The sequence below is a fragment of the Mirounga leonina genome, unplaced genomic scaffold, assembly GCF_011800145.1.
Source record: "Mirounga leonina isolate KUSES-001 unplaced genomic scaffold, KU_Mleo_1.0 Mir_53, whole genome shotgun sequence".
Lineage (NCBI taxonomy): Eukaryota > Metazoa > Chordata > Mammalia > Carnivora > Phocidae > Mirounga > Mirounga leonina.
In genome coordinates, this window is record NW_023270807.1 from 52,744,547 (window position 1) to 52,769,746 (window position 25,200).

The 25,200-nt window shown below is 36.2% G+C and overlaps 1 protein-coding gene across 2 annotated transcripts in view; it reads left to right on the forward strand.

Moving 5' to 3' along the window:
• MANEA (mannosidase endo-alpha) overlaps nucleotides 1-24,916 on the forward strand; it is a 71,989-nt gene extending 47,073 nt beyond the window's left edge. The window contains exons 5-6 of one of the 2 annotated variants that reach the window (XM_034991529.1): nucleotides 22,482-22,558; nucleotides 23,208-24,916. In XM_034991529.1, the coding sequence (XP_034847420.1) occupies nucleotides 22,482-22,558; nucleotides 23,208-23,865 (735 nt within the window). In that variant the 3' untranslated portion in view covers nucleotides 23,866-24,916. The remainder of the gene's footprint in view (nucleotides 1-22,481; nucleotides 22,559-23,207) is intronic. The other variant, XM_034991530.1, reaches the window with a different exon arrangement.
• The last annotated feature ends 284 nt before the right edge of the window (nucleotides 24,917-25,200 follow it).

The window sequence follows — 25,200 nt, forward strand, 5'->3', positions numbered from 1 at the left end:
ATATATATACACCACATCTTCTTTATCCACTCATCTGTCCATGGACATCTGGGCTCTTTCCATAGTTTGGCTATTGTGGACATTGCTGCAATAAGCATTGGGGTGCAGGTGGCCCTTCAGATCCCTACATTTGTATCTCTGGGGTAAATACTATTTTTAACTTTTTGAGGAACCTCCATACTGTTTTCCAGAGTTCCTGCACCAGCTTACATTCCCACCAAGAGTGTGTGAGGGTTCCCCTTTCTCTGCATCCTCGCCAACATCTGTCATTTCCTGACATGTTAATTTTAGCCATTCTGACTGGTGTGAGGTGGTATCTCATTGTGGTTTTGATTTGTATTTCCCTGATGCCAAGCCATGTTGAGCACTTTTTCATGTGTCTGTTGGCCATTTGGATGTCTTCCTTGGAGAAATGTCTGTTCATGTCTTCTGCCCATTTCTTGATTGGACTATTTGTTCTTTGGGTGTTGAGTTTGATAAGTTCTTTATAGATTCTTTATAGATTTTGGATACTAGCCCTTTATCTGATATGTCATTTGCAAATATCTTCTCCTATTCTGTCGGTTGTCTTTTGGTTTTGTTGCTGTTTCCTTTGTTGTGCTAAAGCTTTTTATCGTGATGAAGTCCCAGCAGTTCATTTTTCCCCTTGCTTCCCTTGCCTTGGGCCATGTGTCTAGGAAGAAGTTTCTGTGGCGAGGTCGAAGAGGTTGCTGCTATGTTCTCCTTAGGGATTTTGATGAATTCCTGTCTCACATTTAGGTCTTTCATCCATTTTGAGTCTACTTCTGTGTGTGGTATAAGGAAATGGTCCAATTTCATTCTTCTGCATGTGGCTGTCCAATTTTCCCAACACCATTTGTTGAAGAGACTTTTTTCCATTGGACATTCTTTCCTGCTTTGTCGAAGATTAGTTGACCATAGAGTTGAGGGTCCATTTCTGGGCTCTCTATTCTGTTCCATTGATCTATGTGTCTGTTTTTGTGCCAGTACCATACTGTCTTAATGATTATAGCTTTGTAATAGAGCTTGAAGTCTGGAATTGTGATGCCACCAGCTTTGGTTTTCTTTTTCAACATTCCCCTTTTATTCTTAATTAATGTTGCATTTCACATTGACTGATTTGCTGATGTCTCAGCAAATCAGTTCTTTCATTCCTGGAATAAATCCCATTTAATCATGGTGTATGATCTTTTTAATGTATTGTTGAATTCAGTTTATTAATATAAGGTTTTTGCTTCTATGTCCTCATGATTGTGGATTGCTGCACTGATAGTGGGGTTTATGGTTAGATTGTGTCTCAGCCTGTCCTATCCATTTCAACATGGGTTTTTTTTCTTGTTAGCCTGATGTATAGATGTAAGTTAGCTATTTTTTGCTTTTCTTACAGAGGAAATTATTCTGTACATAGTTGTAGATTTGGTATATCCATAGGAGGAGGTGAGTTAAGGATCCTCCTATGTCACCATCTTGAACTGGGCCTTCTGAAGATATTTCATTTTATTATCAAGCTACTCAATTCTTTTGGACATGAGTATATTAGTTTTTGGAATAGTTATTTTTATTAAAAATGTGTGAAAATATGAATGAGAATCTTTTCTAATACTGTATTTTTTCATTTTTCATAAATTTCTATCATGAATTCCAAAGCTTGTGTACATTATAATTTATTAAAGATCTCTACTATTTTAAATACATATAATACATTCATTTACTTATTGTTTACTTAGTAGAAAAGGATTGAAGTGTTCTTTTATGAAGATAATATAGTAATTAGATTTACATGTTTAAATATTTTAGATGTCAAAGATGTACTAAAAACAAGTGTTGTTCACCATGTGAATTTTAGTATTTATAAAGTAATTGGAAAACAAACTGCCACTCAAAAATTTGTCAAAATCTGATATTTACTTAAGCTGTATTTAACACATATACCCCACACACACACCTATTTATATACATATAAGATGCAGATGAAAGTCTGAAGACAGCTGTAAGACCAAGTCTATTCTTTTTTGTTTTGTTTTGCTTTTTAAGATTTTATTTATTTTTTTGTCAGGTAGAGAGAGCACAGCAGGGGGAGCAGCAGGCAGAGGGAGAAGCAGGCTCCCTGCTAAGCAAGGAGCCCGATGTAGGAAGTCAATCCCAGGACCCTGGGATCATGACCTGAGCAGATGCTTAACTGACTGAGCCACCCAGGCGTCCCAGACCAAGTATATTCTATCCATATATTAAAGGGTGTTACAAATGGCAGAAATTTTTTCACAGTATAAGGTTTTCTTTTGGAAATTAATGAATCATGGAAACAAACAGAAATGATGATTAAAAGGATTTCAGTAGCACTGCAAAGGAAAATTCTGTACTAAATAGTAAGAGGATAAGCATTGTTTTTATCCACAGATACCTTTCAAAAATTGGTTATGTAGAAGGTGGCAACATTAATCATAATAAATTCACAAGAACTATAACCATAGATTCTGCATTCTTTGGCCATATTCAGTATAACTAAGCAACAATTAAGGCCAAATGAAACATTTAAAAGGTATCAAATTTAAAAAAAATTAATTGTAAAATTCTAGTTAAAATAACACTTAAAAAGAAAAATCAAGAGTGAAATTTAAGATGATATAAAAATAAATAGCACTGAGAAAATTACTGCGTTATTAATACTAGTGGGATAGTGATAATAAGCTAAAAAGCTAAAAAATAATAAGCTGAAAAGGGAGAGGAGGAATTAATAAGGATGAAGTAAACAATTAAATAGAATACAAAACCTTCAAATCAGTAGCCTGGATAAATCCATCATTTTTTCACTTATAAAATAGAAAAGTCACTGGTGAGATTAAAAAAGGAAAAAAAATAGAGAAAATATATCAAAAATTAAAAGGGAGTATACCCATAGATACAGAAGAGAGTTTAGATTTTATATCACCATATTTAAAATGTATAAGAAATGGGCCATTTTCTTAGAAAATATAAAAAAATAAATTTATGTATAGAAGGAAGTTTAAATAATCTGAATTGACTTGTATCCTAGAAAAAATTCTAGAAGTTTATTGAACATGTCTTCCCAGAGCATCAGATTTCACCTGGCACTTCTAGTCAACCTTTGAGAAACAGCAGATTCTTATGATACTGAAATATAATGGAAAGTTTATTCATTATCTAGTGCTGCATAACAAATTACCCTAAAATTCTGCAGTTTAAAGCAACACACCTGTATTACCTCACCCATTGTCTGAAAGTTGAGAATCTGGAAATGGCTTAACCTGGTGGGTCTTGTCAGGTTATAGTCAGTCTGTTTACTGGTGCTGCAATTATCTCTGAAGGCTGTAGGATCCTTCCAAGCTTTCTCATGTGAGGGTTAACAGGCCTCAGTTCCTTTCAACTATTGGAATGGGAGTTTGGGTTCTTTTAAGCCTCTCCACAGAGCTACCTGAGTCTCCTTAAGACATGGCAGCTAGTTCCCCATAGTGAATGATCTGAGAGAGTCCAGTGGAGAAGCCACAGTGTTTTCTTGACCTAATCTTAGAAGTGACTATCACTTTTGCCCTATTCTATTGGTTTATCTACTGGATAAACCAACCAAACAAGTATAGTATGAGAAAGATCTATAGACTAGGCCACCTGGGTGGCTCAGTCAGTTAAGCATCTGCCTTCAGCCCAGGTCGTGATCTCGGGGTCCTGGGATCGAACCCTGAGTTGGGCTCCCTGCTCGGGGAGGAGTCTGTCTGCCCTTACCTCCCACTTGTGCTCTCTCTCTCTCTCAAATAAATAAATAAAAAATCTTTAAGAGAAAAGATTTATAGACTGATCTTACTAATGAAAATATGTGCAAAATTTCTGAAGAAAACTTAGATAAGAAGTGTTTATTAGCAAGAATCTAAGAATGGTTTCAAGAGTATGAAATCTGAATCCAAATCTCTGCATTCACTTCTGACTCAGCCACTTATAAGAACTATGTAACTCGTATGCCTCGGTTTCCTCATTTCTCAAATGGAAGAAGTAAGAAAATGTACTTTACAGAGTGATTATAAAGGTTCCATGAGGTAATATATGAAAAGTACTCAGTGTCTGGCACACAGTAAGCACTATATTAAGTAAATAAAACTGAATTGAATTTGTTTTAAGATTTTATTTATGAGCGAGAGAGAGTATGAGTAGGGGCAGGGGCAGAGGGAGAAGCAGACTCCAGACTGAGCAGGGAGCCAGATGGCTAGATCCCAGGACCCTGAGATCATGACCTGAGCTGAAGGCAGATGCTTAACCCACTGAGTCACCCAGGCGCTCCTCAAACACCATCCTTAATGGAAAAACAGTGGTATGCCCATTAAACCAAGATCAATCAAGAATGCCCTCTGTCATCAGTATTATTTAATACTGTTATAGAGAATCTTTTTTTTTTTAAAGATTTTATATATTTATTTGACAGAGTGAGCACAAGCAGGGAGAGAGGCTGAGGGAGAAACAGACTCCCCACTGAGCAAAGAACCCAATGCAGGGCTCAATCCCAGGACTCTGGATCATGCCCTGAGCCTAAGGCAGCAGTTTAACTGACTGAACCACCCAGATGTTCCTGTTATAGTGTTTCTGAACAAATCATTTTAACTAAAAAATACAAAAAGAGAAAATGTTTTAAGTAAAATTACCATTCTTTGCAAATAGAAAATATCTATAAAACTCATGAAAAGTATCTAAAAACTTGTATGTAATGAGTCCAGTAAGGTGGATGAAACCAAAGCATATTTGAGTCAATAGGATTCCTATAGTAACAGGGGAAAAATGGAAAACATGTACACTGAAAATAGCATAGCAGTAGACTTACGAAAAATCTTTGGCATTTTATGAAAGGATATAAAAGACTTGCATAAATGGAGAAACATGAATTTAATGTGAAGAGTCAGAATTGCCAAGTGGCCATTCTTTTAATCATTTGCATTTTATATATACATTTTAAAGATTTTATCCACTCATTTGAGAGAGAGAGCGCACGTGAGCATGAGTGGTGGGGAGGGATAAAGGGAGAGGGAGAAGCAGGCTCCCCGCTGAGCAGGAAGCCCAATGTGGGGCTCCATTCGAGTTCCCCAAGATCATGACCTGAGCCAAAGACAGATGTTTAACCAACTGAGCCACCCAGGTGTCCCCTGTATTTTATATTTTAATATAATATATAAATTTAATCCCAATGAAAAATTATAATGAGATTTTAAATGCAGAATTTAACCACCTAATCCTAAAGTTTATAAATGTTAGAAAAAAGTAAGACTTTTAGGGGTGCCTGGGTGGCTTAGTCAATTAAGTGTCTGACTTCAGCTCAGGTCATGATCTCAGGGTCATGCTGAGATTGAGCCCCCTGTTGGACTCTGGGCTTAGCGGGAGTCTGCTTTTCCCTCTCCCTCTGCCCCTCCCCCGCTCATACTCGCCCACATGTGTGCTTTCTCTCTCTAAAAAATAAAATCTTTTTCTTCTTTTTAAGATTTTATTTATTTTTTTTTTTATTTTTTTTTTTTTTAAAGATTTTATTTATTTATTTGAGAGAGAGAGTGAGAGAGAGAAAGAGCACAGGAGGGGGGAGCAGGAGAGGGAGAAGCAGACTCCCCGCTGAGCAGGGAGCCCGATGTGGGACTCGATCCCAGGACTCCAGGATCATGACCCGAGCCGAAGGCAGTCGCTTAACCAACTGAGCCACCCAGGCGCCCTAAGATTTTATTTATTTGACAGATAGCAGCAGAGGGAAAGGGAGAAGCAGGGGCCCTGCTGAGCAGGGGCCCAATGTGGGACCTGATCCCAAGACCCTGGGATCATAACCTGAGCAGAAGGCAGAAGCTTAACTAACTGAGCCACCCAGGCACCCTTTTTAAATTTTTTTTTAAAGATTTTATTTATTTAAAATATAATTTTTTTAAATTTTTATTTTCTTTTATTTGAGAGAGAGAAAGAGCACAAGCAAGGAGAGCTGCAGGCAGAGGGAGAGGGAGAAGCAGGGTCCCTGCTGACCAAGGAGCCCAGTGCAGGGCTGGATCCCAGGACCCTGGGATCATAACCTGAGCCAAAGGCAGACGCTTAACCAACTGAGCCACCCAGGCGCCCCTAATATAGAAAATCTTAAAAAAAAAAAGTAGACTTTAAAAAATGTTAATTAATGAAAGGAAAACTTGTTTTTCCAAATAATGAAATGTACTATAAAATGACAGATATTAGGAGTATGGCATTAGCATTAGGATACAGAAAGAGATCAATGAAACATAATAGTCCAAAAACAAAGCACTTCATATGAGATTCTAGTTTATAATTCAAGAATAATTTAGAATGAAGTGTAAAAGGAATGTTTATTAATAACCTTGTCTTCCTGATACTGATGTAGTTTTTTTTCATTATCCGTTCTACTGTTCTTGTCCTTAAGCAATAATTTTCATGTCTAATAATTCTTAGATTGCTCATTTTTCTTCATGTTTGTGCCTGTTTTTTAAGGTAGTGTGTTAGCAAATCTTAAAATGTAAATCAGAGTATCTTTTCACTAGAGACTACTTAGTCTGAATTCTCAGGTTGTTACCACTCTTAAAAATCACTGAGGGTTTTTATTTGCTCTGAAATGTCTTGAAGTTTATATATCCTAATGGAAGACAGGCTGGTTTGTCCAGTACAGGTAAGTTAAGTGAGGTCTTTAAGAGATGATGTGGACCACTGTTGAAATATTTATTTCCAAATAAAAATCTGAAAAATGAGTTTTAAGACTTCTTTTGCAGCTTAAGGTATCAGTAATTTATCAGGGAGTGGAACTAGAACTCTAGGGAAACAGGATCAGCTAAATAGGCAAGTTCTTTTTTTTTTTTTTTAATCCCCAATTCCTGTCCATAAAGCCTTTTTCTACTTTATAATCCTAAAGCTCCTAAGGCAGCAGCATCACCTAAATTAGCTGACTGGAAAGAGCTGTCATATGCCATGTCCCCCAGTACCATTCAGTAAGCTCTCATTGGCACTTGAAATCTGCAAATACACAGACCTTGCAAATTCTGGCACCAGGTCTGAAACTGGATAAGTAATATGATTATTCTCCCACAAAACAGGTCCAAAGGCCCCTCTTCTGTCCATGTAATTCTAAGTTCTGTAATCCTGGGAGATGAGAGGGAAGAGGCCTTCACAACTCAAGAAAGCTGGCCTTTAAGTATATACTTTCAGGAGTTTAAAGGTAAAGGGAGGATGTTCTGATGCATGAGGATAGGTTTGGTTTTCTCCTCTTTAAAGCTTCCTGTTTAGGAGAATGTGGCAAAGATATCTAATTGCCAACATACTTGGTCTCTCTGTGCTTCAGCTTTTATATCTAATGATCAGAATCATTTGGAACCAGACAGGCTAATATTTTACAAAATGTTTAGGATAATTTCTTGGCCTTGTGTCTGGGGAGCAACTATGCAGTGCTTACAAAAATAGACCAGGAACCATGAGACTGGAGTTAATCTCAGCTCTGGAATTTTATATTAATTACTTCATCTTCTTGGCTTATCTACCTCATTTGTAAAATGACAGGATGAAACCATAAGATGGTTTTAGTTATTGAGTTTTTGTGTGATTTCTGTAGTGATGAGCAGGTACTTCTTATAATTAAAGTATAATATGTCCTGTTTTTATAAAGAATGGAAACTTTGCTAATACAAAGAAAAGTTAATGCTTAAATAATGACAGTAACTTACTAAAATTAAAGTTCTAAGGCACTGATAGAAGAGATGAATAATATTGTGAGTTCTGTGCTAATAAACTGGGGCCTACAATCTGCATAACTTACCACACCTGAAACTTTAAGAGTAAAATAAGTAGGTTTATTAGTAACAACTCTTTTTTGCCCTTGCTAAGTTTCAGCACAAGGAAATAATCTCCCTTTTCTACAATTTGATTAGTATAGAATTGCTTAGCCCCTTCCTGCCAAAAAAGCAGCCCTTCAATTTATCAGTTTTATTTTTAAAATATTCTAATAGGTTTTTAAAATATTCTAATAGTTTTAGTGTATTAATTCTATTCAATCTTGATTGATAGAATTAATCATTCTTTCCTCAGGTTTGTTTTACTCTTCCCTTTCTACTTTTTGAGCTAAAAATGTTTTTCCTTTATTCTCTTTTTTTGGTTCAGGAATAGAGAGTTTGTTAAGAAATGAGATTGTCGCACAGTTAAGCTTTTGTCATAGCTTATTAGTTGTGATTACATAAGGGTTTAACTAGTATTAGTCACTTTGTAATTGCAGTTTTTATTTATTAACTTCAACCAAGAGTCATTTTAGGTGAGTGCTTTTAAGTCAAACAAATGAGCAGGAATAACAAAAATGTTTGACACTTTAGTTACTTGTTTTGCTTTATCTCTAGCAAACGTGGACTAAATTTCTTGGGGGGAGCAGAGTAAATGAGTAAAGCAAAATATAAATTATGAGTTTCAAGTTATCTGCTCTTTGATATATTTGTTAGCATATTCATTGGAACAAGGACTGTTGTAGCACTTTTTAACTATATAATAAAAATCAGAGCTGGGTCTTATCCACTATATCTTTGCCATCCTCCTGTATCTTTAAGAACATAGCAGTGAGGGGCTCTCCTGGGTGGCTCAGTAGGTTGAGCATCAGACTCTTGATTTTGGCTCAAGCCATGATTTCAGGGTCTTGAGATGGAGCCCTCTGTGGGGCTCCCCACTCAGTGGGGAGTCTAATGTTCTCCTTCCTCTCTCTCTGCCCTTTCCCCCTGTTCACACGCTCTCTCTAAAAGAAATAAATTTAAAAAAAAAAGACCACAGTGGTGAAAAGTGTTTGAGTGAAACACATTTTGGTAGATTGTGTCACTGTTTAGTCAACAGTCCCTTTTCCCTTCCCCTCCATGGAAAAGAGTGAGTGTACCTCCTGACCCATTGATGTTGACCTTGGCCTCATGGCTTGCTTTGGCTAATAAGATGTGAAAAAACATAATATATACCATACCTGAGCATAAACACCATATGTGCTTCCATGGTTGTATTCCTTTTCTATAAGAACAGCATGCCTCAGGTGCTCTTTCTTCCTAGGCCCCAGAATGATAGGCACAGGGAGCAGATCTGAACCTGATCCACAGTCTGGAACACAGCCATCATAGCCAGTCCATATAACTATGTGCAACAAACAAATGTTTGTCTTTGAAAGCCACGGTGATTGTGGGTTGTTATTTATATAACATCATCACATCACAATCTGACTGAATTAAACCACCCATCTAGGTAAAAGAAAATCAGGAGGATCCAGTGAAAGAACCAACTTAGCCACTGATGGTCTTGCATTTTAATAATTTTGTATTTTAAAATAGCAAGTGTTTTTCTATGTTATATATAAATCACATTTCTCATACTGTTAGTTTACCAGCATCCATTATTTATTTGGCCTATGGCTCTAGAGTCATAGGCCAAATAAATAAGAAAATTCTGTTTCTCAGGCTCATGCAGATTTTTGGCTATGTTAAAAGTTGCATGTAGTATGTTTGTGGTTTTTTTTTTTTTTTAAGATTATTTTTCAGCTCCATTTGAAAGATGTTATACTATCAATGATCTCCTCCCCCTGCCCCTTTTTTTTCCTTCCTTGTTCTTAAGTTACAGGGTGAATTTGTGGTGAAAACTTGGTAAATCTCACCTAAATGGGGTATATAAATGGCAGACCTAGAGTTTAATTTGACTGTTAACCAGTTTTGCATGAAAATCTTCCACTCATGTATGCATTCATTCAGGTGCTATTCCAGATGCTGGTAATATTAAGAATAATATCTCTCTGTATCTTAAGGGGCTTTGCAGTTTGGTGGAGGTCAGAGACAAACAAGTAATTGCAGGAAGAGAAAAGTACTAAGTATTATAGCACCATATAGGTGTAGGAAGACCTCATTTGTATTCTAGGGGAAGATGAAAGGTATAGAGGAATGAAGGTGGGGTGTGGAGGAGCTGGAGGAAGAAAGCTTGATCTGATTTTTACCTCCTTTTTTGGGATATTACCAGCATATAGCATGTAAATTAAGGTTTACAACGCAATGATAAATTTATACTGTAGTATGATTGCCATTGTAGCACTAGCTAATACCTCTATCATGTCACATAATTATAATCTCCTCTAGTGATGGGAACAATTAAGATCTAGTCTTTATAATACGGTTTTGTTGTGTAGAACCACTGTCCTGTGTGTTAGATCTCCATGGTTTTTATCTACTAGTTCCAAGTATATACCCTTAAACAAAATCACTCCCATTCCTCCAGCCCCCAGGCCCTAGCAACACCATTCTACTGGTTTTTTGTGTTGTTGTTGTTGTTTTGCATTCGTTTTCTTTTAGATTCCACATATAAGAGATATCCTAAATTGTCTGTCTTTGTCTGACCTATCTCACTTATCTTAATGACCTCATGGTCCACCCATGTTGTCACACATAGCAGGATTTCTTTTTTTCTCATGGCTGAATAGCATTCCATTGTGTGTATATATACCACATTTTCCTTATCCATTCATCCAATGGACACTTACATCGTTTCCATATATTGTCTATTGTAAATAATGCTGGCAGGAACATGACGGTGAAGATATCCTTTGGGGATAGTGATTTCATTTCCTTTGAATAAATACTCTGAAGTGAAATTTCTATATTATGATAGTGCTGTCTTTAATTTTTTAAGGAGCCTCCATACTGCTTTCTATAGTAGCTGCACCAATTTACATTCCCACTACCGGTGCACAAGGGTTCCCTTTTCTCCACATCTTAATCAACAATTCTTTTTGATGATAGCACCTCACATCTGTTATTATGGCCATCTTATTTTGGTTTTTATTTGCATTTCCCTGATGATTAGTGATACTGAGCACCTTTTCATGTACCTGTTGGCCATTTGGATATCTTCTTTGGAAAAAATGTCTCTACTCTTCCTCTGCCCATTTTTTAATCAGATTTTTTAATTGTATGAGTTCTTTATAAATTTTGGATATTAGCTCCTTATCCAATACATGGTTTGCAGATACTTCCTACCATTCCATAGCTGTCTTTTCATTTTATTGTTTCTCTTCTACAGTGTAGATTTCAAGTTTGATATAGTCCCACTTACTGATTATTTTTTCTTTTGTCGTTTGTACTCTTGTTGTCATATACAAAATACCATGTCAAGACCAATGTCAAGAAGGTTCTTACCCATGTTTTTTTCCTAAGAGTTTTACAGTTTCAGGTCTTATGTTTAAGTCTTCAAGTCCCTCTCAAGGCAATTTTTGTGAGTTGTATAAATTAGGGGTCCAGTTTTCTTTTTCTACATGTGGTTATGCAGTTTTCCCATGTTATGTTCCTGATCCCCTAATTGACCTTATATGCAGGGACTTAATTCTGGGCTCTTTATTTTGTTCCATGGGTCCATGCATCTATCTTACACCAGTACCAAATTTTAATTACCATAGCTTCGTAGTATAGTTTGAAACTAGGAAGTGTGATACCTCTAGTTTTATTGTTCTTTCCCATGATGATTATATCTATTAGGGATCTTCTGCAGTTCTAAACAAATTTGAGCATTATTTTTTCTATTTCTGTGAAAAATTACATTGGATTTGGATAGGAATTGCACTGAATCTGTAGACTGCTTTGGGTAGTGTGAACATCTTAACAATATTATCTCTTGAAACTGTGAACACGAGATGTCTTTCCATTTGTTTATGTTGTCTTCAATTTCTTTTAGCAAAGTTATGTAGTTTTCATTATACAGATCTTTTACTTCCTTGGTTAAATTTATTCCTCTGTATTTATTATTGTTTTTGATGTGTTTGTGAATGAGATTTTTTTTTTCCTTTTCAGATGTATGTTAGTGTATAGAGTGCAACTGATTTCTGTATATTGGGTTTAATTTGTGCAGCTTTACTGAAGTCACTGATTAGATCCATTAATTTAAATTAAGAGTCTTCGGGATTTTTGATATATAAGGTCCTATCATCTGCAAATAATGACTGTTTTACTTATTCCTTTCCTATTTGGATACTTTGTATATCTTTGTTTTGCCTGGTTGCTCTAGCTAGGACTTGCATGGGCTATTTTGAATAAGAGTGGTAAGGTGAGCATACTTGTCTTGTTCCTGATCTTAGAGGAAAAATTTTCAATTTTTCCCTGACTATAGTGTTAGCTGTGGTTCTGTTGTATTTTGCCTTTAATATCATTAGATATGTTCTTTTGCCTCTCTTTTCATAGGATCTATAGTTTTCCATCCATCCCTGTAGCATCATTATCTAGCTTTGGCATCAGGATAATGCTGGGCTCATAAAATGAGTTTAGAAGTGTTCCCTCCTCTTCTAGTTCTTAGAAAAAAATTGAAAAGTAATGGCATTAATTCGTTTTTAAATATTTGACAGAATTGCCCAATTAAGTAAGACATCTATCTGGTCATGGGGTTTCAGTTGTCAGGAAGTTTTTGATAATGATTCAATCTCCTCACATGTTACTGTTCAGACATTCCTATTTCTGTGTCTCTAGGAAATTATCCATTTCTTTGAGGTCATATAATTATTCATAGTAGTCTCTTATGATCCTATTTATTTTGGTAGTGTCTGTTGTAATTTCTTTTTATTTGAGTCTTCTGTCTCATATTCTCAGTCTTGCTTAAGAGTTGTAAATTTTGTTATCGTTCAAAAAAACCAGGATCTTAGTTTCATTGATCTTTTCTATTGCTTTTCTGGTTTCCATTTACTTTTGCTCTGATCTTTATTATTTCCTTCCTTAAGCTGACTCTTGGCTTAGTTTGTTCTCTTTCTAGTTCCTTGAGGTATAAAGTTAAGCTGTTTATTTACGATCTTTCTCATTTAATATGTGCATTCATCACTATAAACTTCTGTCTCAACTAGTTTTGCAGCATTCCATTGGTTTTGGTATGTTGTGCTTCCATTTTCATTTGAGATATTCTTTGATTTTTTTTTAATTGAGTATAATTGACATGTAGCATTATATTAGTTTCCAGTGTACAATGTAAAGATTTTATATTTATATATATTGTGGAATGATCACAATTAGTTAACATCCGCCACCATACATAACTATAAAGTTTTCTTGTGATAAAATCTTTTAAGATCTACTCTCTTAGCAAGTTTCAGATGTGCAGTGAAGTATTAGGAACTGTAGTCACCATGCTATACATTACATCCCCATGACTGACATTTTTTATAACTGGAAATCAGTACATTTTAAACACCTTTGCCCACATCCCTCAACCTCCCGCCCTTTGCTTTGTGAGCTTGGTTTGTTCCACATTTAAGTGAGATCAAACAGCATTTCTTTCTCTGACTTATTTTACTTAGCATAATTACCTCAAGGTTTACCCATGTTGTCACAAATGGCAAAATTTTATTATTCATTCTTTATTATGACTGAATAAAATTCCATTGTGTGTGTGTGTGTATACACATACATACTGCTACTTCTTTACCCATTCATCCTTCACTAGACATATAGGTTGTTCTGTTGTCTTGGCTATTGGCAATAATGCAGACTAGTAATATTTTGTTGATGATTTTTGCATCTGTGTTCATCATGGATGTTGGCCTGTAATTTTCTTTTCTTGTGGCATCCTTGTCTGGTTTGGGTATCAGGGTAATGCTAACCTTGTAAAATTAGTTTGCTAATTTTTACAAGAGAGTTTGCTTCTCTTCTGTATTTTGGAAGAGTAGAGATTGCTATAAATTCTTTGAATATTTGGTAGAATTTGCCAACAAAGCATTCTGTCCCTGAAGTTTTATTTATTGGAAGTTTTTGATTACTGACTCAATCTCCTTACCAAGAATTGGTTTGTTCAGATTTTCCTTCTTCATGATGAAGTCTCAGAAGGTTGTATGTTTCTAGAAACTTATCCGTTTTTCTAGGTTGTTCAATTTGTCGGCATATAATTGTTCATTGTAGTTTTTATGATCCTTTGTATTTCTGTGGTTTATTTGTAACATCTCTTTCATTTCTGTTTTTTTTTGTTTTCTTTGTGAGTCTAGTTAAAGGTTTGTCAATTTTGTTTAAATTTTCAAAGAAACAGCTCTTGTTTTCTTCTTTTCTATTGTCATTTCAGTCTCTATTCCCTATATAAAACTCCAAACTTTGTTATATATATTTTCACATACAGCTCCAAACTCTTTGGGTTTTTATTTTGCTTTGTTTTCTAGTTCCTTAACGTGTAAAGTTAGGTTGTTCGTTTGAGATTTTTTTATTTCTGAAGGTAGGCATGTATTGCTATGAACTCCCCTCTTAAGTTTTTGTATTTTTTATTACTATTTTCTTTGTCTCTTTTTTTTTTATGTTCAGTTAGCCACTGTATAGTATACATTATTAGTTTTTGATGTAGTAGTGTTCAATGATTCATTAGTTGTGTATAAAACACCCAGTGCTCACCACAACACGTGCCCTCTTTAATACCCACCACCCTGTTATCCCATCCCCCTACCCCCGTCCCCTCTGAAACCCTCAGTTTGTTTCCTGGGGTCCATAGTCTCTCATGGTTCATCTCCCTCTCTGATTTCTCCCCCTTCAGATTTCCCTCCCTTCCCCTATGGTCCTCCATACTATTGCTTATGTTCCACATATGAGTGAAACCATATGATAATTGTCTTTCTCCACTTGACTTACTTCACTTAGCATAATCCCCTCCACTTGCATCCATGTTGATGCAAATGGTGGGTATTCATCCTTTCTGATGGCTGAGTAATATTCCATTGTATATACATACCACATCTTCTTTATCCATTCATCTGTTGAAGGGCCTCTCAGTTCTTTCCACAGTTTGGCTGTTGTGGACATTGCTGCTATGAACATTGGGGTGCATGTGCCCCTTCTTTTCACTACATCTATGTCTTTGGGGTAATTACCTAGTAGTGCAATTGCTGGGTCATAGGGTAGCTCTATTTTTAACATCTTGAGGAACCTCCATACTGTTTTCCAGAGTGGCTGTACCAGCTTGCATTCCCACCAACAGTGTAAGAGGGTTCCCCTTTCTCCACATCCTCGCCAACATTTGTTGTTTCCTGTTTTGTTAATTTTTACCATTCTAACTGTTGTAAGGTGGTATCTCAGTGTGGTTTTGATTTGTATTTCCCTGATGGCTAGTGATGTTGAGCATTTTTTCATGTGTCTGTTAGCCATTTGTATGTGTTCTTTGGAGGAGTGTCCATGTCTTATGCCCATTTTTTGACTGGGTTATTTGAGTTTGAGAAGTTCTTTATAGATCTTGGATATCAGCCCTTTCTCTGTAATGCCATTTGCAAATATCTTCTCCCATTCCGTGGGTTGCCTCTTAGTTTTGTTGACTGTTTCCTTTGCTGTGCAGAAGCTTTTTATCTTGATGAAGTCCCAAAAGTTCATTTTTGCTTTGTTTCCCTTGCCTTTGGAGACGTGTCTTGAAAGAAGTTGCTGTGACCAAGGAATTTTTAAATTTCTCTTTTAATTTCTTCTTTGATATATTAGTTGTTCAGTACCATGTTGTTTAATCTCCACATGTCCGTGAATTTCCCAGTTTTCTTATAATTGTTTTCTGGTTTCATCAAGCATCTTTTCTAACCACATGGTGTATGATTTCAATCTTAATATATTTGTTAAGACTCGTTTTGTGGCCTAACATATGACCTATCCTGGAGGATGGGTGAATGACGATGCACTTTAAGAAGTGCAGTCTGTTGCTTTGATTGAAATTTTCTGTAAATATCTGTTAAGTTCATCTGTTCTGACATGTTAAGGCCTATAATTTCTTTTACTCTCTGAATAATTTATCCATTGACTTAAGTGGGTATTTAAGTCCTCTACAATTATCATATTGCTTTTTCTCCCTTCGGGTGTTTTAACATTTGCTTTATATATTTAGGTGCTCCTATGCTGAGTGCATAAATATTTATAAATGCTACATCTTCTTATTGGATTGACCCCTTTATCAGTATATAATCCCCTTTTTTATCTCTTATGATAGTCTTTGTTTTGAAAGCCTATTTTGTGGGATATACATATAGCTATTCCTGCTTTCTTTTGGTTTCTTTTTGCATGAAATACCTTTTTCCATCCCTTCACTTTCTGACTACATGTTCTTATATCTGATACTCTTGTAGGTACCATATAGATGGGTCTTGTTTTTATTTTTAATCCATTGTTGTTTATTGATTGTTGATTAGAGAATTTAGTCTGTTGATTAGAGAATTTAGTCCATTTACATTTAAAGTAATTTGATAGTTTGTACATCTTGCTGTTTTGTTGTTTTCTGGCTGTTTTGGGGTTCCTCTGTTCTTTTGTCTTCTTTTGCTCTCTTCCTTTGTGGTTTGATGGCTTTCTAGTGGTGTGCCTAGATTCCTTTCTCATTATTTTGTGTGTGCACGTATCTGCTGTAGGTTTTTGCTTTGTGATTACCATGAGGTTTACATATAACAAGTTATATTTGTAACAGTTTTAAATTGATAAGTTTGAGTGCATTCCAAACTCTACAGTTTTACTCCCCTCACACCTCTTTTATGTTTGTGGTGTCACGTTTTACATCATTTTATTGTGTGTATACTTTATTTGTAGTTTCTGCTGTTTTTATTTTTTAAGCTTCATGCTAGCTTTGTGATTAATTCACTACCCTCACTATATATTTACCTTTACCAGTGAAACTTGTACTTTCACAAGTTGTGAAATATTTAGTGCCCTTTCTTTTCTACTTAAAACAGTCCCTTTAACGTTTCTTGTAAGGCGGGTTTGTGGTGGTGATCTCCTTTGGCTTTTGCTTGTGTGGAAAACTCTTTTATCTCTTCTGAATTCTGAATGATAACTTTGCCAGGTGCAGTGTTCTTGGTTGTGACACTTTCTTCTGGTCTGCTTAGTTTTTGCTGAAAAATTTGCTATTAGTCTTATGGAGGTTCCCTTATATGGTAACAAGTGTTTTTCTCTTACTGTTTTTAAGAATCTTTCCTTGTCCTTAACTTTTGACATTTTAATTACATTTTAAGACATTTAATAATCTCTAACTGCGAGTCTTTCTGGGTTCATCTTTTTAGGAATTCTCTGAGCTTCTTGGATCTGGAGGTGTTTTCCTTCCTCAGGTTAGGGAAATTTTCAGTTATTATTTCTTCAGATAAGTTTTCTGCCCCCTTCTCTCTCTCTCCTCCTCCTGGGACCTCTATCATGCAATTGTTAGTTTGCTTGATGTTATCGTATAAATCCCTTAATCTAGCTTCACTGTTTTTCCACTTTTTTTTTTTTCTTTTTTTGCTGCTCTGATTGGTGAGTTCCTATGACTTGTGTTTGAGCCTCTCTTCTGCTTCATGCTATCAAACCCATCTGGTGTATTTTCCAGTTCAGCTATTTTATTCTCTAGCACTGACTTCCGTTTGGTACTTTGTTATATTTCCTATTCCTTTGTTGAAGTTCTCACTTTTTAAATCCATTCTTCAGAGTTTTGTGGGCATAATTGTGATCATTAATTTCAACTCTTTATCAGGTAAGTTACTATCTCTATCACTTGATTCTGTGTTGGTTTCTACACATTAGATGAAACAACTACCTCTCCCAGTCTTGAATGGCTAGCCTTGTGCAGGAGATGAACCTTAACATTCAACCCTGCCCTAGCTTTTGGTTGTCTCTCAATCCTTTGTGTTTGTCCAAGCATCCTATATTATTTCTAACAGATCCCTGTAGTTGGGGTGTTCCAATAACTAGTTACCCAAAGCAGGGGAGGGCCTCATTCAGCATGTAGACTCAGGCTGACTAGAAGCCAGACCCTTAAGGCAGTAGCTTTTAAAGAATGCAGATATGTTTGTGGTCCCACTGAACTATATATAAGATGCACTGGCCATCAGAGCCAGGTGATCGGGAGGTGTTGTCTGAGTGGCAGTTGTGAAAACTGGGGCTTCAGGCAAGTTTATAAGCTCCTTTCTGGGAGATTCCACAAGCTGTAGTGAGGCAGACAGAAGGCACAAAGATAGCATCCCCTGGCCTATGTTCCCTGAGAGCACTTCGGTAGGCTCTAGCTGGGTGCCAAACCTGAAGCCTGCCCCTAAGGCTGAAGCTCCAGGACAAGCAACTCAGCCTTTTTGACAGAATGGGGCTGTGTTTCAATCTGCTGTCTGGGTGGTGCCCCACCAAGGACTATCTGATTATTATAGTTATGGGGGACTCAGGAACTCAGACTCTGATGCTACAAGAGCCAGGCAATCAGGGGTTATCCTTTGGGTTGCAGCCACAAAAATCAGGGCACCAAACACATATAAGACCTCCCCTCTAAGAGATGCTGACCTTCTGGAGTGCAGCAGAGGGAGCACGAGAGATAGTACCTGCCCTCTGAGGACTCAGGAAAGGTTTACAGCAGCCCTTAAATGTGGGTGGTTGGTGGTGGTTTTTCGTTTTGTTTTGTTTTTAGATTTTGTCAGAGCACAAGCAGGTGGAGTGGCAGGCAGAGGAAGAAGCAGTTTGGTAGTGTTAGATTGTTACAGCCCTGTGGGACCCAGGAACCCCTCATTCTCTAGAGCCAGGTGATCAAGGGGTGTTTTCTGAGTTGCAGCCACAAAAACTGGATTACCAGGCATGGATAAAAGCTCTCCTCCAGGAGATCCTGGTGCTCTATAGCATAACTGAGATTAATAAGATGGCACTCACCAGCCTTCTCCCCAGAGTCCTCCTTAGGCCTCTGCCCCTCAGACCAATGTTTTCACATTAGCAAATGAGTCTGTTTCACGTAAAGTCTGGTCACCTGCAAAGGACTGCTTCCGTGCTGGGCCTTGGGGCAGGTAAATCTGCACATGAGCCTTTTAAGAGCCATTTTTCAGTTTACCATAGCCCCATCAATCTGGTAGGTGTAAACCCTGGAGGTCTTCAAAGCCAGATGTTTTGGAGTCTCATCTCTCAGATGCCAGTCTTAAACGTTAGGATGCCCAATGTGGGATCAAGCACTTTGCTTCTCAGGGAGAGGCTCCCAACTTTTGAATCCCCATCCAATTATGGGTCCGTGGTGGGGGTTTAGGGTGAGATTGTGTCTCGGCCTTTCCTACCCACTTTGATGTGGTTTTCCCCTTGTTTACCAGATGTGAAGAGCTCACTCTGCCAAGTTTTAGGGATTTTTTCAGAGGAAATTGTTCCATAGATAGCTATAGATTCAGTGTGTCCGTGTAAGGTGAGTTGTAGGTTCCTACGTCACTATCTTGAATTGGAGCTTTTTTTTTTTCTTTTCCTAGTAGAGTTATATTTATTTCAACAAAATTATAAAGTAAAACTACAAAGAAAAATATTTGACACATTTTGTAAAGAGGAAAGTTAGCAGTAATTGGTATAAGTATAATAAATTATATCTGTTGATATTTTGGGGGAAAGTATTACCAGAAGAAACACTAAAATACGCATTGTTGCCATAGCATGTGAAAACATTCCCAGAGAAAATTAGTGATTTTCACTTGAACACTTAATTTCTCAGCCCTCTTTGAATTTATATTCTGAAATTTGATGTTCTATTGCAGTTTCCACTTGCATGGATTATCTTTCCCATCCCCTTCTCCCTCTCTTCTGAAATCCTGATTATTCTGATATTTAAGTTCCCTCTTCCGTGTTATTTCAAAATTCTTATCCTCCATGCAATTATTCTTTCTTTCATGTGCTCTGTATATGCTCTCTGTTACATTCTGGATCTAATTTACTGAATTTTTCCTCCAGAATTTGGAAAGAACTCATTTTGTATTTTTAATTCCTGATTTGATTGAATTCTTTCTGAATTTCCTTGTAACTTGTTGAGTTTCCTCATTATAGCTATTTGAAATTCTTATCTGCTTTCCCAATTTCCTCCCAATCCCCAGTTATAGATCTCCCACCTTAGTACTCCAGGTGCTGAGGGAGAGAATGGCTTTCTCTGGTTGCCATAATTAGGCACTCACTGCTTTCCTTTTCCCCTGCAGGAGAGGTCACTGCCACCAGATAAATTAGCACCCTTCAGTGTTTCATTGGGCAGAGGGGTGGTGCCAGGAAAGTTTCTCTTACAATCTCTCAGGTGGCCCTTTACAATGGTGTGCTAGAGTCTGCCTTAGGGAAGACTCTCTGATGCTATTCCAGTCTGTACTCACCCAGTTTTTGTCCCGTAGGGGCAAGAATGGTCTAGGCAGTTTGGCTCACTCCTCTGGTGGGTGACACTCCTCCCAGGTTCCTTGGAGTAAGGTGATGGGTCTAAAAACACCCATGAGGGTGCTTTTGTTCATGTATGCATAATCCTTTGATTTTTGGGGTGGATAAATAGGAACATTTTATGGCAGTGTGTTGCTGACCTCTCTCTCCAGGATCATCAGATGTACAGTTTAGAAAGTTTACTTTGGCTGCAGGGTGGAGAAGAGCTGGAAAGGTCAAAAGTGTAGCAGTATGAAATGAGGGGACATTTATGACTCTAATCTGAAGCTAACGTTTGATTTTATATATAGTATTCTGTCATTTATCAGGTTACTTTAATATTGGTCTAATAGGTTTTTCCCAATGAAAGAGAAATATTAACTAGATAAAATCACTTTGTAGGTTTAATTAATGATGTAATTATAATTAAGAAGTTTGAAATATAGGAGGGGAAAATGAAATATTGTATATTTATCAATGGCTTTTTTTTATCTGTACTTTACAAAAGAAGGAAAGGATGACATTTATATTTTGACATAGGCTATTTGCTTAAACAAGGTACCCTTTATATATAAAATGGAAGCTTAGAAAATACAACATTCCATCTAAAGGGAGAATTAGCCAAGGTAACATTATATAGGAACATGAAAATACCTATACCCTTGCCATTCTGCTTTCACTTGAAGTTAAAAAGTAAATACTAGCGGTGCCTGGGTGGCTCAGTCGTTAAGCGTCTGCCTTCGGCTCGGGTCATGATCCCAGGGTCCTGGGATCGAGCCCCACATCGGGCTCCCCACTCTGCGAGAGGCCTGCTTCTCCCTCTGTTTCCTCGCTCACTGTGTCTCTCTCTGTCAAATAAAGTCTTTAAAAAAAAAAAAAGTAAATACTAGAGCTACTGAAAACTATGACTGTCCTAGCAGTACTTAAATATACAGAATTGATTTTGTTACTGATAAAACTTCCTTTTAATAAAATGAGATTTCAATAATATTATACAAAGTAGGGAATATTTTCACTAAATGCTGTCTGACTTTAAAATTCTGTGACTAGTAAAATCCATTTTATTATTTTTCATAGTACTCATATTTGTTATTTATTCATTTTACTTTAATTGGGTAATTGAAAACAAAAGCATTTTAAAGATGGATTTATTTTAGAGAGGGAGGGGCACAGGGGGAGTGAGAGAGAATCCCAAGCAGACTGTGCGCTGAGCAGCAGCCCAGGCAGGCTAATGCCACCACCCTGAGATCATGACCTGAGCCGAAACCAGGAGTGGGCTGCTCAGTCAACTGTCCCACCCAGGTGGCCCCAAAACAAAGGCATTTTATATTGCAGTAGCATAGAAGTTTCTAATTCCATACCTGCTTCATAGAGACTAAACCCTAAGATTAGAATAACATCAAGATGTTTATTAGATGGTCATCAAGATGTTTAATGGCTACTGGTAAGTCAGTTAAAGTTAGTAATAAAAGTGCAAAATCTCCTATTTGATTTACAGATCTAAGTGACAATCTACACTACTAGTTTGAAGTATCACACAAAATGGTTTTACTAGCCATAATCAGTTTTTGATTTATATATAAGCTGAAAATGAATCTTCTGTGCACAGTATTTAAAAAAAAATACTTTTGGTTACTGCTTTCTACAGTTATGGTAGAGATCTATAAACCATATCAATAAGAAGACTTCATGGTACTAGTGGGTATTATTTTTCCAGTAATTTTGTGATAAATTCTTTGAGTACTCTTACACATTAAATGTAGATTATTTTGTGAAATGGTGTTTTAATGATAGAGGACTTTGCTATTGGGGAGCCTGGGTAGCTCAGTTAAGCTTTTCTGCTCAGGTCATGATCTCAGGGTGGTGGGATCCAGCCCCTAGGCAGTCTCCTCGCTAGGTGAGGAGTCTGTTTGAGATTCTCTCCCTCTGCCCCTCCCCACACTGGTATGTGCCCGCCCGCTCTCAAATAAATCTTAAAAAAAAAAAAATTTTGCTGTTGGTCACACTTGGGAAAAGAATCCAGATTTTTCTGGACCATGTTCTTTTTAAAGAAACATGTCTGGATGTAGAATATATCCCTATTTTTTCTTTATAAGAAATAAACATATAGGAAGAAGTACTGCATAGTGGTTGAACATTTGAGTTCTGAATTCTGATCGCTTATTTTGCCTCCAACAGTCTGCCTCACGTAGTAACTACCTTAAGGGAGTTGTGAGAACGGAGGTAAAAAGTATAAACAGATGAGCATATTATTTCACAGTAACATTAACTAGGAGCTTTCTCTGCTAGAACTCGCTGTTAATTTAGGATGAATACTTCTTGAACATAAATAAGATTAAATTATTAAAAATATGAAATACACTTTCATTTTTACATAATTTTTTCTCTAATCTTTTTTTGTTTTAGGTCACTTTTCACATCGAACCATATAGCAATCGAGATGATCAAAACATGTACAAAAATGTCAAATATATTATAGACAAGTGAGTTTCTTGTGTTTATAATTACTGTTTTATGACCCAATTGTTTTAAGAAGAGTACATTTAAATTATATTTGAGATTTGAATGACTTATGGTCTGAGATAAAATTTTGTAATGAATAATCATTTTGAGGAACATTTCTGAAATTCCTTATGATTTGCTTTCTGTATAGATTGTTTAATAAGCTATTTATGATTTGTTGGCTGACATTTTAAATTGATATTCTATAAATCACGAATACAGTTTTGTCTTTAAATTATGAAATGTGAAATGCTTTTATATCTGTGGACCCACATCTAATATTTTCATTTATATATAAATTTTGTTCAAGGATTTTACTGATAAGAACCCGTGACAGATACTGTACTCTTAAAAAGAAACTTGTCAGCAACAGTGAGACATTATTCATAAAGAAAACGGGCTTTTTATACTGAGGTTTACAAATGATGACCAACACCATGTCTTGATGTATCCAGTATCTCAATTTTCCTATCTGCAAAATTGAAAATGCATTTTTAATGATTACCCTTAATATGAAAGTGAACAATGTGCTTAAACTGCACTGATTACTTTCATTTTCAGTATAGAAACGGTTATTGTCTGTGGAAAATGAGTTACAGATATTCACTTCTATGTATTTTTGTATTCTAGATATGGAAATCATCCGGCCTTTTATAGGTACAAGACTAAGACCGGCACTACTCTTCCTATGTTTTATATCTATGATTCCTATATCACAAAGCCTGAAAAATGGGCCAATTTGTTAACCACCACAGGGTCTCAGAGCATCCGCAATTCTCCTTATGATGCACTGTTTATTGCACTTCTAGTAGAAAGCAAACATAGATATGATATTCTACAAGCTGGTTTTGATGGAATTTACACATATTTTGCCACAAATGGCTTTACTTATGGCTCATCATATGAGAATTGGGCAAGGATAAAATTGTTTTGTGACCAGTTCAACCTATTGTTTATCCCAAGTGTGGGCCCGGGATATATAGATACCAGCATCCGCCCATGGAATGCTCAAAACACTCGAAACCGAATCAGCGGGAAGTACTATGAAACTGCTCTGGGTGCTGCACTCCATGCCCACCCCAGTGTGATTTCTATCACCTCTTTCAATGAGTGGCATGAAGGAACTCAGATTGAAAAAGCTATTCCCAAAAGAACCGGTAGTACATTGTACCTGGATTACCGGCCTCATAAACCAAGTCTTTATCTAGAACTAACTCGCAGGTGGTCTGAAAAATACAGTAAGGAAAGAGCAACTTACGCATTAGATCAGAAGCTGCCTGTTTCTTAATGCATTAATGATTATAGAAATCACCTAATTTTAGTAAGTACCTTTTAAGTATATACCAGTTGGTAGTTATCCCCATAATAAAAAGAATTTGTATTTTTTAAAAAAAAGGGTAATATCATCATTGCCACCCTTCACAATGCTGCACTGAAAAAATATCAGAAAGATTATGCAAATTACATTCCCTGTGGCATAATATGCTGAATTTCTGACTGAAATTCTACTTTGCTACTAATTTTTATTTCACCCAAAAATGTTTGTGTTACTTAAATCCTTCTTGTATTCTGGGCTCAAAGAAATAGATTGTGTATATTTAATATGTCTAATGAAGAAAATAAGACCTAGAAGATAGTGTACATGTTTCATTTAGATTTTTTTCCAATAATTCAGTCATCCAGAGTCATAAAGTCTCCAATAAAAATTCTTAAGGAAAATGAAATCATAACTTAAGCCTTACTGTGAATCACATTGTGTTAGGAAGGCCTGCTTTCTACAGCACAATATGCATCATCCTTTGAGGATTTTTTTGATTACATATAGCATGCTAGGTGTTTTGCATGTCTAATGTATCTGCTTTACAGTGCTGAATTCCAGATACTAGAAGCTGTGGAAAGTTCTTTCATGCTTCTCTATTAAGAAAACATAGTTGGTTCATAATTATGAAGATAGAATGCCCAAAATATCAGTTTTTGGATAACCTGTCAATTTTTAACTTGTTAATCAGAGACCAACTGTTAGTATCAACCTTTTTCTTCCGTACCTATCATTGGATTTCCTTAATATTTTAAGCTACTTTTACCAAAATAAATAGAGAAAATTTACTTAGCATCTTAGGAACATGGAAACGAAAATTCTTTTATATCTTAAACTTAAAAGTCAAACTTCAGGAATGAATTTAACACAATGATGGCAATAATCTTGTTTAAAAGGCAATATATCCCCATGTAAAAACATTATACTTTCATGGTATCTATCAGATTCAATACTTGTGATCAGTTGTCATATTGTGACAAATTAATCCACCTCTATGCTAAAAATAAATCTCTTTAATAGAGTATATGTTATCCTTCAGTTCTTATAGTTAACTAGAACTATAAAATATATATATGCTATTACAAGAGTATTATTTCTTAAATAATTTACTAAAGAGAAGCAATATTAAACAATAATACATATAAATCTTCAGGTCTTAGTCATTTTTCCAAAGAAGACATCCAAATGGCCAACAGACACATGAAAAAGTGCTCAATATCGCTCAGCATCAGGGAAATCCAAATCAAAACCTCAATGAGATACCACCTCACACCAGTCAGAATGGCTAAAATTAACAAGTCAGGA